At 34.8% G+C, this 17,209-nt stretch overlaps 1 protein-coding gene across 5 annotated transcripts in view; it reads right to left on the bottom strand.

The window, feature by feature from the left end:
- Nucleotides 1-2,198: 2,198 nt before the first annotated feature.
- BDP1 (B double prime 1, subunit of RNA polymerase III transcription initiation factor IIIB) overlaps nucleotides 2,199-17,209 on the bottom strand; it is a 92,254-nt gene continuing 77,243 nt past the window's right edge. For 2 of the 5 annotated variants that reach the window (XM_030322558.1, XM_030322550.1), the window contains 5 exons: nucleotides 16,908-17,112; nucleotides 12,126-12,159; nucleotides 11,212-11,479; nucleotides 10,502-10,751; nucleotides 2,199-4,888 (listed from right to left, as the gene is read on the bottom strand). In XM_030322558.1, the coding sequence (XP_030178418.1) occupies nucleotides 4,760-4,888; nucleotides 10,502-10,751; nucleotides 11,212-11,479; nucleotides 12,126-12,159; nucleotides 16,908-17,112 (886 nt within the window). In that variant the 3' untranslated portion in view covers nucleotides 2,199-4,759. Of the gene's footprint in view, nucleotides 4,889-8,595; nucleotides 9,189-10,501; nucleotides 10,752-11,211; nucleotides 11,480-12,125; nucleotides 12,160-16,907; nucleotides 17,113-17,209 lie in introns of those variants that run through there. The other 3 variants (XM_030322566.1, XM_030322576.1, XM_030322583.1) reach the window with 3 other exon arrangements.

Genomic DNA, 17,209 nt, shown 5'->3' with positions numbered 1-17,209 from the left:
CTTACACCAAAGTTCATTATTGTGAACAATACCAGGTCATAAAACTGTAAACAGGCAAGCCACTTTCAAAGGATAGATAGGGAATCAGAATGGAAACTGCAAACTGGAAGACAATGGAGCATGCCTTTAAAATGACATGAAAAGCATTTTCAAATTATTCAGGATTTTTATTCATAGCCTGAGAGTAGAATAAAGAAATTTCAGACACAAAATGTCTTAAATAATATTATCACCCATGTATCCTCTTGCCGTAAACAGTGGAGGATATACCCACCAAAAAAATCAAGAAAGACAATGGCATGGGCACTACAGAGAATCTAAACCAGGAAAGAAGGGTAGGAAGTTCATAGAGAAATGGCGAAGGGCAGTACCACAATGACAGCTGTACTGCACATAAAGACCTATGAAGCCATTAGACCAGTTACAGTAGGAAGAAAGACGTCCATAAAGTTTTCCAGGAAAAAAAGCAAACTGTTTATCTGACAGTTTGGCCACGTGGAAAATTATATGGAGAGGCATTTTGAAGCAACTATTAACTCCAAGAAAAACAAAAGGTTGCACCATAAATGTGACTTTAGTACATAATGTGGTACAGCACTGAATAATTACAATACAATAAAATATTGAATATGGATTAAGCCATAATTGTAACATATTAAGAGGGAAGGCATGGAAGGGAGAGTTTAAGAAAGCTAATACTCCTTTTTTTTATTTTTGAGAGAGAGAGCGTGCACACATGCGAGTCAGAAGGGGAGGGGCAGAGAGAGAGGGAGAGAGAAAGACATACAATCCAAAACAGGCTCCATGCTGTCAGTGCAAAGCCTTATTGTGGGGCTCAAACCCATGAATCATGAGATCACAACCTGAGATGAAGTCAGGCGCTCAACCAACTGAGCCACCCAGGTCCCAAGAAAGCTAAGTCAATTCACAATGCCTAATATTCATAAATAAGAGATTAACAGAATAACCATATTTAGAAATATGTAATAACAGAAGAAATAGCTAGTTTGAAATCTAGCACTACTTTACTTTTTAAGCCATGTACAATAATTTTTTAAATATGAAATAATGCATATTAAAAGGTTAGTACTGTGCCTAGCATAATAAATGGTAACCTATTGTTTTAAAAAAGTGAGTTTTTAAAAATCCAGGCAGGGGGAAATGAGAGTAAAAAGTCAGAATTTTAGCCACAAATTTAGCTTTGCATTGATAAAGAAAACAACATAAGGATACACACAGCCCACATAAAATATCAGACCAGTTGAACAGAAGCCCAATTATTCCTGGCACTGAAGTCAAATGTCTCCTACAGATTCTAAGTAGGATATTGGGTAATAAAACTTTTTTTTTTTTAATTTTTTTTCAACGTTTTTTTATTTATTTTTGGGACAGAGAGAGACAGAGCATGAACAGGGGAGGGGCAGAGAGAGAGGGAGACACAGAATCGGAAACAGGCTCCAGGCTCCGAGCCATCAGCCCAGAGCCTGACGCGGGGCTCGAACTCACAGACCGCGAGATCGTGACCTGGCTGAAGTCGGACGCTTAACCGACTGCGCCACCCAGGCGCCCCAATAAAACTTTTTAAAAGTCCGTAACATCATTATAGTAAAAATAACAATTTCTTTAGGCTTTTGCACTATTTGACATAATATCCCTAACCTCAAGCAGACAAAACAATGTAGGCGGCCCATATACATAGCTCTTTGATGATGTGACCAAATTCAATATAAAAATTCTATCTGGAGAAATGACTAGACTACCCTTTAGGAAAATTTCTACAAATATTTCTCTCAGCCAAAATTTTTGACCAGCTAAGATTTTGCCAATATCCACTTCAGAAGTCCAGGATTATATTATGTTCAGGACTAAAGTTTCCCATTTGTCTTTCTCTACAGAGAAAACAAAATGGGAAGAGAAAAAAGAGTGAAAGAGATTGAGAGTTCTTGTACCTAAAAATTCATTATATAAGCAAAAAAGCAACTCTCCACGTGTCCTAAGTGGGAATGAGGGGAAAGGATATTCTTTATTCTTACAAGATCAAAAAAATATCCTTCACAGCAAGCGTATCAGATAAAAGATTAATTCTTCCAGGTATACCATATTTTTATGGAAGGAAGAAAGCTGTAGGTGAAAAACTGACAAGTTTTGGTTAATTAAACATTAATATCTTTAAGTTATTAATAAAAACACAACCAAAATAGTATAAAATAACTTTTATTTACATAATTTATACCTATAGAACATAACTGCTTTCTTTAGAACAAGAAAATTTACAAGTGACAGATATTGCTTTTTGTCAAAAACTCCTTCAAGCAAGAGAGTATACACATGGTCACTTCTATTTCAAATGATATGGTCAACAGTGGATATTCATAATTTTATCTGTGCCTCAATCATTTACCAACAATTAGGCTTTTAAACCATCATGTTGATTGCTTGCTAAGACCTAAGTTTTCAGGAGGAAAAGTCAAGAAAACAAAACCATTATTCATACCTCTTTTAAGATTTATACAATTCTTCACAACATCATCTTTACATGAATCAGATTAAATATAGGTGTGACTAATTCTTTCCACCTTGTAAGGTAAAGACACTGATTACATTTTCTCATTTTCCCAGATTAGTTTTAAGGATATAATAGGACAATTTAGCTGGCTGACTTGATTCTCTAACACAATGAATGCCCAAAGATAAAATTATTTCTTATACAGTAAGAAATTATATCTTCCATAAAACCAATTCATTATAGATGTACAAGACAGATGTTAGCAAAGTTAAAAAATAAATATTACACAAGGGATAAAATAATAGTTTAACTGTGGCAACTTAACACTGAAACTAACATTAACTGAATGAAAGAAACTTTCAGAATATGAGACTTTAAAAAATTTTATAAAAACAGGGCATTAAAATGGCAATGTGATTTAATACCATGATTTTTTTGTGACATCTTAATCACACAAAATAAATTAATGCATACCTATTGAGAATTTCCACTCAGATTTACAGATCCTCCTTTATGACAAAAAAGTTAAATTGTAAATTTCACTGTAAAGCAATGAATAAGCTGTTATTGTTGAGCCATATCCGATTTTACTAATGAACTCAAAACTTGGCCACAATTTTTTTCAATATACAGTTATCTAGACATTAAAATGTTTTCCCAGCTGAAATACTGATCATTTTGTAATGCAATCAATCAACACAGTTTTAACTGTGATGCACAACTCATAACTTCAATGATGAATATTTCATAGATAAGATAAAGATGTCAGCACCTTAAGGTATGAAAATTGCTGTCTAACGTAGGGGTCAAACTAAAAGCCCAATCCAGCCATGTCAATCACTTAAGTGTCCCCTGGCTATTTGCACACTGAAATAGCAGAGTTTAGTAGTTGCCACAGATTCCTTCTGGCCCACAAGTTCAAAAATATTTTCTGGAAAATATTTTGACTCCTGCTCTGAGGCTTTTCAAATAGAAGATTTCAAATAGAAGTTTGATGTGAACCACCACCAAATATTTGCTTGGGTGGATAATGGAATTACATATGTAAATAACAAAATTTCAAAATTAAAAACAACCCTTAAATTAATACTGATGATAATCACTGAACAAAATCTTATTATCTTATTTTCTGCTTTAACATCACAATTATGTTCGATGCTTAAAGGTCTGAGTGTTCCTTAAGCAAAATTTATTGGGGGAAAAAAAAACTATCAAGAAAACAGTTTTTTAAAAAAGGAATGTGAATAAGCGTATGTGTGTGTAAAGGGGATTGAGTTTTGTATGTAAATCTCCCTCATAAATTAAGGGTTTTTCCCCCAATCAAATCCTGAGATTATCCAAGAAATAACAAAAACCAAAAATTCACAGTACAAATTCAATATACTAAACTATGAGAAAAAATGTATTCAAAACATATACTATCCAAATACTTTAGTGATATAACTTTAAATATCTTTAAAATTAAAGAGGGAAAAGGGACAAACATAAATTTGTCAATGCCTTCTTTACCCATAATCTGAGTGGTGAAAATAATTAAAACTGAATATTCTTTTAAATAAACAATTTAAAAATAAATAAACTTTTTGATGTTTCGTCTTTATAAATAAGTTTAAATACTACTTGTTCAATTAGGACTAATGTTACATCAACATCAATTAGAAAAATACATATTTTCCAGTCAAATAGATGAAAATAGAAAAGTTTTTAACATTTACCATACTAAAGTGGAGTTTCACAATATGCTTTCATATACCGAGAGGCAACTGAAAAGGCCTTCAGCAAAACCAACAAAGAACAACAACAACAACAAAAAAAACCTCCCACCCCCAAAAAAAGACCCCAGAAAAAAACCTTTACAAAAGAAGTTCACTAAGTGTTAAATACAATCCACCTCCGAATACTTGGGCACTGTGATTTATACATAAACATTTATCCAAAACACTCCAGAATGTCCATGTATGTTCAGCACAGGAAGAGTAAAAATGTAAACAAGAGAAGCTTTTTCTGTCTCAGAAGCAGTCTTAATTGCTTTGTATTTCCAAAATGCTGAATCAATCAGAATGAAAGGAACCTCAGCAATGTTTTCCAATGATTATAAAAGCTTCAAATCAAGCTCATTAAATATTTAAAGTCAATCTAAAGAAAAACAGCCAGTGATGCTTTTTTCTAAATACTGCTTAGGTGATATAATTGACTCTGGAAATCCTAGACTTTGAAAAAAAAAAAAAAAAAACACAACAAAAAAGACTTTTATCATGTTTCATCCACTTCAATAAATATATCACTAAAAAAATATTCAGAGACTGTGGTTGGCCCCTCCTCAGGTGCCCGGGTTTGGCCAGTTTTACATTCCTCTTTTGGTAAGGGACGATCATAAGAAACCTAAAAAGATTAAAAAAAATAATAAGCATGCAATATAACATTTATATATTGGTAGTAGTAGTCTAAATTGATACTGCTTTTCCCTATCAGTTTAAACTACCACAAAGCAATACAGTGAGAGTTTTAAGTATGTTCATGCTTATTGACCAAATAATTTCATTTCTATGCTGTTATATTAGGGAAACAATACAAAACATAGTAAGAGTTTTATGAATAAGGTAACCTTTCAAGCATTAGTTTTAATAAAACTGGACTCAACATAAAACAGCAGGCATGATTAGATTAATTACAGTATACACAAGGTCCATTATTTTACCCTAATTTCCACAAAAAAATTTTAATATAGAAAAAACTAACATTATCAAATCTGCAATGAAAAGTTTTAATAATCTGCATAAGAAGAGACAGACCCATGGAGCGCCTGGGTGGCTCAGTTGATTAAGCAGCCAGCTTCGGCTCAGGTCATGGTCTCACAGCTTGTGAGTTTGAGGCCTGCGTTGGACTCTGTGCTGACAGTTCAGAGCCTGGAACCTGCTTCAGATTCTGTGTCTCCCTCTCTGTCCCTCCCCAACTCGTGCTCTGTCTCTCTCAAAAAATAAATAAACATTAAAAAAAAATTTTTTTTTAAATAGAAAAGAATAGACCCACAAAACAGAACAGTATTCAAGGAAACATTACAAATTAAAGCAATCCTATCAAAAATTAGCATACTTAGAAATCTATGACAAATTAAGACATAGGAACAGATATATGTATCAATGAAAAAGACTAGAAATATCCCCAACACATACAGGTGGAAATTTAGTATCTGAGAAAAGTGACATTTCAAAAAAAAAAAAAAAGGAAAACTGTATTATTTTTAAAATTATGTTGGACAACTGTATAACCATCTCAGGGGGAAAAAAAAGTCAAACCTATATCCTCAACAAAATAAATTCTAGATTAATTAAAAGATGTAAATGTAGGGGCTCCTGGGTGGCTCAGTCAGTTAAGTGTCTGACTTCAAGTCAGATCATGATCCTGAGTTCGAGCCCTGTGTCAGGGTCTGTGCTGACAGCTCAGAGCCTTGAGCCTACTTTGGATTCTGTGTGTCTCTCTCTGCCCCTTCCCTGCTTGCACTCTGTCTCTCTCTCAAAAATAAAACATTGAGGGGCGCCTGGGTGGCGCAGTCGGTTAAGCGTCCGACTTCAGCCAGGTCACGATCTCGCGGTCTGTGAGTTCGAGCCCCGCGTCAGGCTCTGGGCTGATGGCTCAGAGCCTGGAGCCTGTTTCCGATTCTGTGTCTCCCTCTCTCTCTGCCCCTCCCCCGTTCATGCTCTGTCTCTCTCTGTCCCAAAAATAAACGTTGGAAAAAAAAAAAAATTTAAAAAAATAAAATAAAATAAAATAAAATAAAATAAAATAAAATAAAACATTGAAAAAAATAATCCACTCTAAAATATCATGGGAAAACACTTTCATAATCCTGGACTAAGGGAGAAGGAGTGTCTTTTTAAATGACCAGAAAGGAATAAGCTATAAAAGGAAAGAGTGATAAATTCATCTATGTAAAAATAAAAAAACATCTGCATGGCAAAAACTACATACACAAAATCAAAAGATAAAGGACATACAGGTTAAAAAAAAAAAAAAAACAACAAAACAAAACCATGTACAACCTTTGTCACAAAAGGTTTTCTTTAAGAGCTTCTACAAATCAATATGAAAAAGACTAATAAACCAAACATACGAACAGATGGTTCAGAGAAAACAAGTGATTCAAATACATGAAGAGGTACTCAACTTCACTCATATATACTCATTAAATCTATGAAGAATGCCATACGTGAAAAAAATTGATTATGTGCTAGCGTGAGGAAAAAGGCCCTCTCATATACTACTGATAAAAATACAAACGGATATATTCGCTATGGAAGACAATCAAGTAATATCTGTCAAAAGAATGATCATTCCTTTTGATCAGCAATTCTATTTCTAGGAAGGAATTCAACCTATGGATAAAAGTGTAAAATCACTCATTTCTAAGTTAGACATTACCACATTATGTGAACTACCAAATCATTAGGAATAACCTAAATGGTTACCAGTGTGAGACCAATATTGCTCTATGGTACACGCAAACAATGGAGTATGATATAGTCATTAAAAATAATGAGGGCATTCTTGGGCACTTATTCCTGAAAAATGAACTTACATCCACACAAGAACTTGCATATGAATGTTCACAGCAGCTTTATCCATAATAGGCAAAAATTGAAAATAACCCAGATGTCCTTCAACTGGTGAAAGGATAAACGTGAGAATTCTATTCAGCATTAAAAAGGAACAAATACATAAAACCATCTGGATGACTCTCTAGGGAACTATGCTGAGTGGGGAAAAAAGCTAATTCCAAAGGTATGATTCCATTTACACAACTGTATACAACATTCCACTTACATAACATTCTTTGAATGACAAATTTAATGGTGTAGAACAGGTTGCCAGAAGTTAAGGAGAGTAGAGGGAGTGCAATGGAAGTGTGTCTATAAACGGCAACACAAAGAATCTCTGCGGTGACAGAACTCTTTTGTAGCTTGACTGTGGCATTGTTGTTATCCTGGTTGTGATACCGTACCATACTTTTGCAAGACGTTAACATTGGGGAAAAATGGATAAAAGGTGTATGGGATCTCTGTATTGTCTTTTAAAACTGCATGTGAGTCTACAATTATCCCAAAATAAAAAGTTTAATTTAGATTAAAAAAAAAAAAAAAAAAAAAAGATGGGGTGCCTGGGTGGGTCAGTTGGTTGAGTGTCCAACCCTTGATTTCAGCCCAGGTCATGATCTCAGTTGGTGGGATGGAGTTCTGCGATGGGCTATGCGCTGATAGTGGAGAGTGCTTGGGATTCTCTTTCTCTCTCCCTGTCTCTCTGCCTCTCCCCTACCCACGCTCTCTCTCAAAATAAACATTTTAAAAAAGAGAGAGAGACTGAGACAGAGAAGGAGTAAGCTCTTTATATACTGTTTTGCAAAGATCTTTAAGACGGACTGTTATGGTGAAAACAGCAAGGAAGAACAGTATGCTGCTATTTATGAAACAAAAAGAAGAAAAATGTTTATATTTGTGTACACATAAAACATCTCTGGAAAAGTAAACCAACAGCTGATTAACAGCATACACTTATAAAAAGTGGAAACAAGGAAGCTAAAGGACAGATGTCAGAAACTTTGTAAACTTTTTTTGTAGATTATGAATTTGAAAACCTGTAGAATATAGTACTTACTCACAAAAAATAATAAAATAGCAATTTGAGAATTAGTCTTGCCTCACTGTATACCAAAGTCAATAACCATGAACAGAGTTCATTTTAAAACTGATTACTGAACATTTTATACCTTGGGGAAAAATTCACACCCCCACTCACACTCTGTATCTCTCAAAAATAAATAAACGTAAAAAAAAAAAATAAAAAATAAAACATGCATATTAAAAAACCTCCAAAATTTTATTTATTTTTATGGTAGAAATTTAAAGTTTTATTGACAATATATTTTACTAAAAATGAAAATTGTATTTTAAAACAGGAAGTAGGGGTGCCTGGTTGACTCACTCGGCCAAGTGTCTGATTCTTGGTTTTGGCTCAGGTCATGATCTCGTGAGTTTGAGCCCCACGTCGGGCTCCACGCCGACAGGGCTGAGCCTTGCGATTCTCTCTCTGCCTCTCTCCCGCTCTCTCTCTCAAAAATAAAGTAAAAAAAAAAAACCCATGAAGTAAATGAGAGTAATGATGATACTAATAGGGGATAAACCATATAACCTGGAGGCAGCTTGGTGCTGTTGAAGTAGTTAAAAAGTCTTTCAGTAAATTCTCAACCTAATTCATGGAAGCCGTGGAACTTGGGCCCTTCTGTCACTTAACCTTCTGGGCCTGTGGGAGTAATACCATCAATATCGATCTTACAAGGATGTTTGTGTAAAAAAGAAGGTATTTGACAAGAATCTTGAGTATAGTAAGTGCTCAGTGAGTCATTACATTTTTACACATTGCTGGGTAACATGGTAGGAACCATGAACGTGGTGTCCAAGTGCCTGGAGTTTAGTAAATGCTGCATCTGATGAAAGTCAGCCTTTCTGTCTGCTCCCAATGTCTTCTCTCTCCATCTGTCACGGCAGTTATTGAATGTGTGAATGTGTGTTTGCTTCCCCAGTATTTGACGTCATGTCCAGACTCTGAAGGCAGTGGCTTCCAGATAATTGGCACAGAAACCAACGAACATTCTTCCCATTAATCTGTCTAATGTTGCCGACCTTGCTGCCTTAGTAGAAAGTTACAGAAATGCAAAATGTGATTCCTCTTTATGTAAAATGTATTTAGAATTCATCATAAAAAACCTCCAAAATTTTAAAAAATAAATGAATCTGAAAAAATTACTTGAAGCAAAGAGCTAAAGGTACGTGGCTTTGTTACCTAAGGATCTGACATAAACTGGTAAGCAAACCACTAAGATCCCAAAAGCTATAAATAAGCAAAAGATAGGAACAAAACAGGAAGAAAAAATAAAAAAGAGCAAGAGAGAGAGAGAGAAAATGTAGTAAATGTATGGGAAACAACCAAGCCACTAATAACTAAAGAAATGCAAATTAAACAAATGAAATGTCATTTCCACCTCTACCGTTACATAAATTAAGAAAAAATTTACTTTGAAGAGTAAGATCTAATGCTGGCAAGAATGTAATTTAACTAGCATAGCTACATTGCTGGTAATTATAATAACTGTTCTCCAAAGAAACTTGGCAATAATAAAGACTCATAAAATATTAGTCTCAGAAAATAATTCTAGGAAATATAAAACATTTAAAAATTTTTTAAAGATGGTTTTTATAAAAGTACTCCTTTTGAGGTTCATGCTATCCAATAACTTTCCTGTGTTGAGTTCATAAGTAACCAACCCCAATATTCTTCCAAAGTTTTTGATACAAGTTCATGTATTTTTCCATCCCAGTAGTTGCCATATGAACAGCTTCAGAATATAGAGAAATGAAACATACAAATTCTAATCTTACCACTTCTTGAATTTTTTAAATTTTTTTTAATGTTTATTTATTTTTGAGAGAAATAGAGTGCAGGGGAGGGACAGAGAAAGAGGGGAACAGAGGATCCAAAGCAGGCTCTGTGCTGACAGCAGCAAGCCTGAAGGGGGCTCAAACACATGAACGGTGGGATCATGACCTGAGCCAAAGTCAGATGTTCAACTGACTGAGCCACCCAGCCACCGCACCATTGCTTGAATTCTTATGGGTGCCAGGACATTTCCCCAAAAGCAAACAGAATGAAACTACTGCTTTGTTTTGCTTCCACAGTTTAAAAAACTTCTTTGCATTAAAGGAATATCAGTTAAGTGTCCATTCATGACTAGCTTAATAGATCTGTACTAAAGGAGCTGTAACTTAATTCAACACCTACCTTCTTTCCCTTATAATGAGGTATGACGGGGAGGAGATGGACAAGCGATGCTCTGACATAATTTCTGACATCCAAAAGAAAATAACAATTGCCATGTTCTTCCTAGTTGAGTCTGATATCTAACCCATTCTATACAAATAATAAAATATGACAGTTATCACATACCTGAGCTGGTGAACTGCCAATATTCTCAGATTCGGTATTAACAACAACACTTGGGGATGGAAGCAGATCAGAGGACTCTTGGGTTTTTTTCTGGCTTTCATTGAGTGGATTTGATCTTTTCAAATTCTGTCTTAGTGTAGGTATAAAAGGCTTTAGGCGTTTCTTATTATAAACATGAGTAGGTTCATCAGACTCCAAACTATTCTTTGAACATATTAAAGACAAAAATCCCAGGGGTCTTCTGCCAGGTCTAGAAATGCAAATGTAAGCATATTCAAAGATATCCAGGAAGACACATTCTTAATACCAACTTCTTTCCTTTAATGCTAAAATGGCACATGTGATATACCACCTTAGTGGCATCAGCACGTCTACTAAGTGTCATTATTATTTTGATCATTATTTATTCCATCATACCAGTAGCTACCTATGCAGATTTTCTACCTAAAAGTTAGTATCAGCATCTAAAGGTAAGCTCTTGTTATAAAGAATGTTGTATTTGTCTGGAGTCTTGCAAAAATGTTGACATTACTGAATTTTCTTTGACAAAACTCCTCCCCTTTACATTACTGACAGAGGAATATGTTTATAAAACATCATCCTTAGTACTAGACTTAGTCTTTATGTTATATTTGTTGTGTAGAGGTTACATTTGTCCTTTGAGAGACAGAAATGGAAAGGAGCATTTGTTAAAGAGCTTCTCATGGTACCTGGATAATGGGGTTTTTGAAGCTGCTGTGATGCTACCCATTTGTTCAGACTTTGAAGCAGCACCAGTTCCCTCTTCCTTATCAGAGACAATCATCTCATTCTGAGGTAACTGAGGTGTACTCGTTTCTGCATGCGTGTCTATTGTTTCATCAAGAGACTGAGATCCTATACACTGCAAAGTTGGTTCAAGTTGCTCTTTCTGAGGTTCTGGAGTTGTATCTGTGCTTCCTGAGGTAGGGAAGGTATCCTGTCCCTTGTAAGACTCCCCTTCAAAAAACAAAGACAAATGGTAAGCATCCATCTTGAAATTTATATATCCAGTTGAACTGCAATATTTGAAGGAAAAAAATCAGGACATTCTATCATAAACCTACCCTAATAAGAGTAAGCTAAATTATAAGTTAATATATAAGTTATCGGGACTGTTAAGAATTGTAACTGGTACAAAGCTACGGTAACAGTTTCTGTATTCAGATACAAAATAGTCATATCAACCTATTTTTACCTAGAAAAGCTTTCTCTGTGTGTATGTATATATGTGTGTGTGTGTGTGTGTGTGTGTGTGTGTGTGTGTGTGTGTGTATATATATATGTCTTTTCTAATCTCTGGGTAAACCTAAGGAACCATAAAAACTCCTTTATGCTCAGCTTTCTAATTCCTGAAATATAGTTGTTAAGCTTTTACAGGAAATTCTGTAGCCATATGGTTTTCTGTTATTACAGTATGAAAGGAGCTTATGTCTACGAAAGTGCCAAATCCAAGATCTCAGCTAAGAAGAAAAACTTCTAATAATAAAAGCAAAATACTTAGAGAAAGTAAGCAAGACTCTTCTTCAATTCCAAATTTGAATAGATGCATCAAAAATATCCAAAAATAACAAAATGTAATCACATTAAAATTTATTTCACTCACCTGTTTCCTCAACACTTATTTCCTCTGAACACCCCTGTTTTAAAAAAAAATTACAAAAAAAATTGAATCCATGTATCAAGTCAATCTATTTTTTTCTTTAATGTTTATTTTGAGACAGTGTGCATAAATGGCAGAGAGGCGGAGAGAGAAGGAGAGAGAGAATCCCAAGCAGGCTCTGCACTGTCAGCACAACGCCCACCATGGGCATTCAATCTCACCAACCATGAGATCGTGACCTGAGTCAAAATTAAGAGTCAGATACTGAACCCCTGAGGTGCCTCCCACCCTCTTTTCTAACTAAAGAAAGCAGGTATCTCCCAGAAAGCTCGAGGGTAAAAGATGGCTTATGGAAACTCTACCAAACACTTATAAAAAAGACACTGCTCCTATTCTTTCAACTATTTTAGAGCACAGTGAAAGAGGGAAAGTTTCCAAATGCTTTTTATAAATCAAGGCTAATATTGATTCAAATTAACCAGTACAAAAATATCAGATGAAATAGTATAAACATAATTCAGCAACACATCAAGAGACTAACATAATAATCAAGCAGAGTTTATTTCAGGAATGCAAAGATGATTCAATATATGAAATCTAATATAATTCAACAGAACTGAGGAGAAAAATACTATCATCATCTCTCTGTTTGTAGCGAAAGTGTCCAATAATATTCATACTTGGAAAAAACTTTACATTGAATAAAAAGACACTTTCTTAACACCATAAACTATAATTACTACAATTCAAAAACCAGCATCTCACTTCATAAACACTGGAAATATTCCCATTTAAGTCAGGAGTAAGAAAAATGTATCTACTATCAAGACTATTTTATGACTTTTTTTTTAAATTATACTAGCCAATATAGTTAGAAAAGAGAAGGAAACTAAAGGTATATAAAGTAGATGAGAAGAATTAAAATTTTATTTGCAGATAATATGACTTTACTTAGAAAACCCAACAGAAAAAAAGAAAAATTACTGTATACGATGAGGGGAATTTAGTAAGCTCTCCGGATAGAAAAGAATTCAACGATAATAGCAACAAAAGATAAAATTCTTAGGTATAACCTAATAAGAAATGGAGAGTTTAAATGAAGAGGAGATGAAAATACCACTAAAAGACATAAAAGAATAATTAAACAAATGAAAAGACATACCATGTTTTTGGATAAAGAAAAAAAATTCAACATCACAATTACGACATCAATTTTCCCTATCTTAAGTGGTCATGTTAATATGATCCTAAAACAAGCATCAATAGGATTTTTTAAAGCTCTGAACAAGCTAATTATAAAATTAATATAGACTTTAAATCATCAAGATTCTAAACGAAAACACAGGCAGCAACCTCTTTGACATTAGCCGTAGCAACTTCTTACTAGACACAATGCTATGGGCAAGGGAACAAAAACAAAAATGAACTATTGGGACCTCATCAAGATAAAAAGCTTCTGCATGAAGGAAACAATCAACAAAACTAAAAGGCAGCCTATGGAATGGGAAAAGATAATTTCAAGTAACATATCTGATAAAGTTAAAAGGTAATATGCCAGAATCTATGAAGAATATATCAAACTCAGCACCCAAAAAATGAACAATCCAGTTAAGAAATGGGCAGAAGACATGAATAGAAATTTGTCCAAAGAAGACACCCAGATACCTAACAGACACATGAAATGATGCTCAATATAACTCATCATCATGGAATTACAAATCAAAACCATGACGAGATACCACGTCACACCTACCAGTAGGGCTATAATTAACAACGCCGTAAACAACAGATGTTGATGAGGTTGCAGAGAAAGGGGAACCCTCTTACACTGCTGGTGGGAATGCAAACTAGGGCAGCCACTCTGGAAAACAGTGTGGAGGTTCCTCAAAAATTTAAAACTAGAACTACTGCACAACTTAGCAAGTGTACTACTAGGTATTTACACAAAGGATACATACAGATTCAAAGGGGTACATGCGCCCCAATATTTACAGCACCATTATCAACAATAGCCAAACTATGCAAAGAGCCCAGATGTCCATCGCCTGAAGAAGTGTATTATGCTAAGTCAGAGGAAGAAAAATACTGTACAATTTCACTCATATGTAGAATTTAAAAAACAAAACAGATGAACATATGGGAAGGTAAAAACAGAGAGAGGGAAGCAAACCATAAGAGACTCTTTATGAAGAAGAACAAACAGAGGGTTGACGGAGGGAGGTTGGGGGAGGGGGGGATTGGCTAAATGGGAGATGGGTATTAAGGAGGGCACTTTTTGAGATGAGCACTGAGTGTTTTATTTAAGTGATGAACCACTAAATTCTACTCCCAAAACCAGTATTACACTATACGTTAACTAAAATTTAAGTAAAATTTTGAAAAAAACCCAAACTTTAGAATATATACACACTTGAAAAGAAATATATACAAACTTGAATATAGAATATATAGAATATAGAATATATACAAACTTGAAAAGAAAAAATAAGAAAGTAGGGGCACCTGAGTGACTCAGTCTGTTAAACCCCCGACTTTGGCTCAGGTCATAATCTCACTGCTCTTAAGTTCAAGCCCGGTGTCGGGCTCTGGGGCTCTGTGCTGACAGCTCAGAGCCCGGGGCCTGCTTGAGATTCTGTGTCTCCCTCTCTTTCTGTGTCTGTCTCTCTCTCTCTCTCTTCCTCTCTCTGCCCCGCCCCTGCTCGTGTGCTATCTCTCTCAAAAATAAATAAACTTAAAAAAAAAAAAAAAAAGGAAAGAAAAGAAAAAAAGCGATGTGGGAGGAGAGGGAAACCTTCCATTTAAGACAGTAAAGCATTTAAAAACTAGAGTTTTTATATAAACAGAGTTTTATATATAAAACAGTGGGATACTGGCCCAAGAATAAATAGGTGAATCTAAAAGTAGAAGAAAAGAAAGTTTAGGAATATACACAAATACATATGGGATTTAATATGTGATAAGAATGGAATTTTAAATCAGTGGAGAAAAGATAAATCATTCAAAAAACGGTGCTGAGACAACTAGGCAGGCACCTGGGGAAAATGAAGTTGGTTTCACTCTCCCTAACACCAAAATAAATTCTAAACAAATCAGTAATATTAACTCTAAGAATTTCTACTAAGTCTCAAAGTGGACTTTCAATATCTATCTAACACAGTCCCTAGAAGCCATACATAAAAATACTGATAAATATGATTACAGAAAAATTAAAATTGTTTGCATGTCTATCTGAATGCAGTAGGTGTATTCCAGAATTTACAATTATGACATTTTACAAGCAATTTTTCATTGTTAAAAAGCTGAAAACAAAGGTCAAAAAACAAAAATCATGAAAAAAAAGAAAAATCACAAATAAGTCCGAGACATCATACTGTTCTTATACAGTTACATCAACGTACATCTATCATTTTTAAATGGCATAATATAAACTGGTGGCCTGGCTTTGCACATAGCAATGTACTATGATCCTTTCCCCAAGTCATTAAATATACTTTTGAACAAAACAATGTCTGTAAGAAATGATGATAAATTGATGAAACTGGGTGACTGGTACATGGGGAGGCATTATACTACCCTGTCTACCTTTTTAAATGCTTAAAAATTTTCATATTGAAAAGTCAGGGGCACCTGGTTGGTTCAATCAGTAGAGCATGTGAATCTTGATCTCAGGGTTGTTAAGTCTGAGCCCCATGTTGGGTGTAAGGATGACTAGAAAATAAAATCTTAAAAAAAAAAAGAAAAATTCAACCAAAAAATGTCTGCAAGGGAAGAAAACTCAAAAAGTAGAGTCAAAAGACACACTGGGAAAAAATATTTGCAACTCATTCATGGACATACATTACACAGAGTTCCTCCAAATCTGTAGGAAAAAGATCAACAATGCAATTAAAAAATGGCTAAAGAATATAGAATCATTTCACAGAGAAAAGAATACAAATGGCTCTAGGCATATGAAACATGTTCAACCTTACCTGTAATAAGAGAAATGAAAAACATTCTGGGATACCATCTTCCACCTATCAGATATAAAAGAATACATTGCCTCTGTTGTCTGCTATCTAAGGATGATTGGTCTTCAACTGTCCCATTGAGAAACAAAAACAAGAGGGTGCCAAGAAACCTTTAACATAGTGGCTGGTGATCAAATGTGCATAGTGTCTTCAGGCTTCCCTGAGGTAGTGATGATGGAGGCTAAAGAAGTGTGTATGTCTGGCAAGGCAATGTTTCATACAGAGGAGATAATAAAACAAATGCCCTGGGATATGAAGAAGTATGATGCATTCAAGAACCTGAAAGACGGCCAATATAGTCAGAGAGTAAGGGAGAGACAAACACAAGGTGAGGCCAGAGACAGAAATGGACCAGACAAATAGAGGGCCTTCGAGGTCCTGGGTCTTCTTCCTAAGAGCAGTAGATAGCTTTAAGCATTATGATCCTGGTAGTGATGATATTACTCTAATAATTTTACACAATAGGAAACTCATTCACAGAGATGACCTATTTTGACTCAGGTCCCACAGCTGTTAAATGGTAGAGGCAGGATCCAGATCTACAGGAGGCTTTTGGCCTTATTTTTAGCCAATGACACATAACTGGGAATGGGTTTCCTGATGAATGTCCATCAATTTTCACCTAGAACTGGTTAAAAGTGATTATCTAAAACCAGTTTTAGCTGGGTTATTTATGGTGAAAACTATTAGAACTATCTTTATTTAAAGAGTTTAAAGGAAACAAATGGATCTGTTGTAATATGGCCATCTTATGTGCTTGATAATTCTATCTTACCTCAGAGGTATAATTTTGACAATCATCTCTTGAAGTGAGTGAACTTTTTTTGGCAGGAGGAACATGGTCACTTTCATCAAGCGTACAATGAAATCTCTTCCTAGTTATAAGATCCAAATTAGCAGGAAGCTTTTCAGAATCCTCTCTTCCAGAATCAGATATACACATGGCATCCTGACCAACTGAAGTTACTGGAAAACTCATACTGCATAGGAAATGCATACATGTTAAATCAGCAAATTAGAAGTTACTTAATGAGGTTAAAGGCTCAGCTATCCTGATGACAGCTGCCAAAAAACTTT

The sequence above is a fragment of the Lynx canadensis genome, chromosome A1, assembly GCF_007474595.2.
Source record: "Lynx canadensis isolate LIC74 chromosome A1, mLynCan4.pri.v2, whole genome shotgun sequence".
Taxonomy (NCBI): Eukaryota; Metazoa; Chordata; class Mammalia; order Carnivora; family Felidae; genus Lynx; species Lynx canadensis.
Note: the sequence above shows the minus strand (reverse complement) of the source record. Positions and strands in the feature narration are given on the sequence as shown.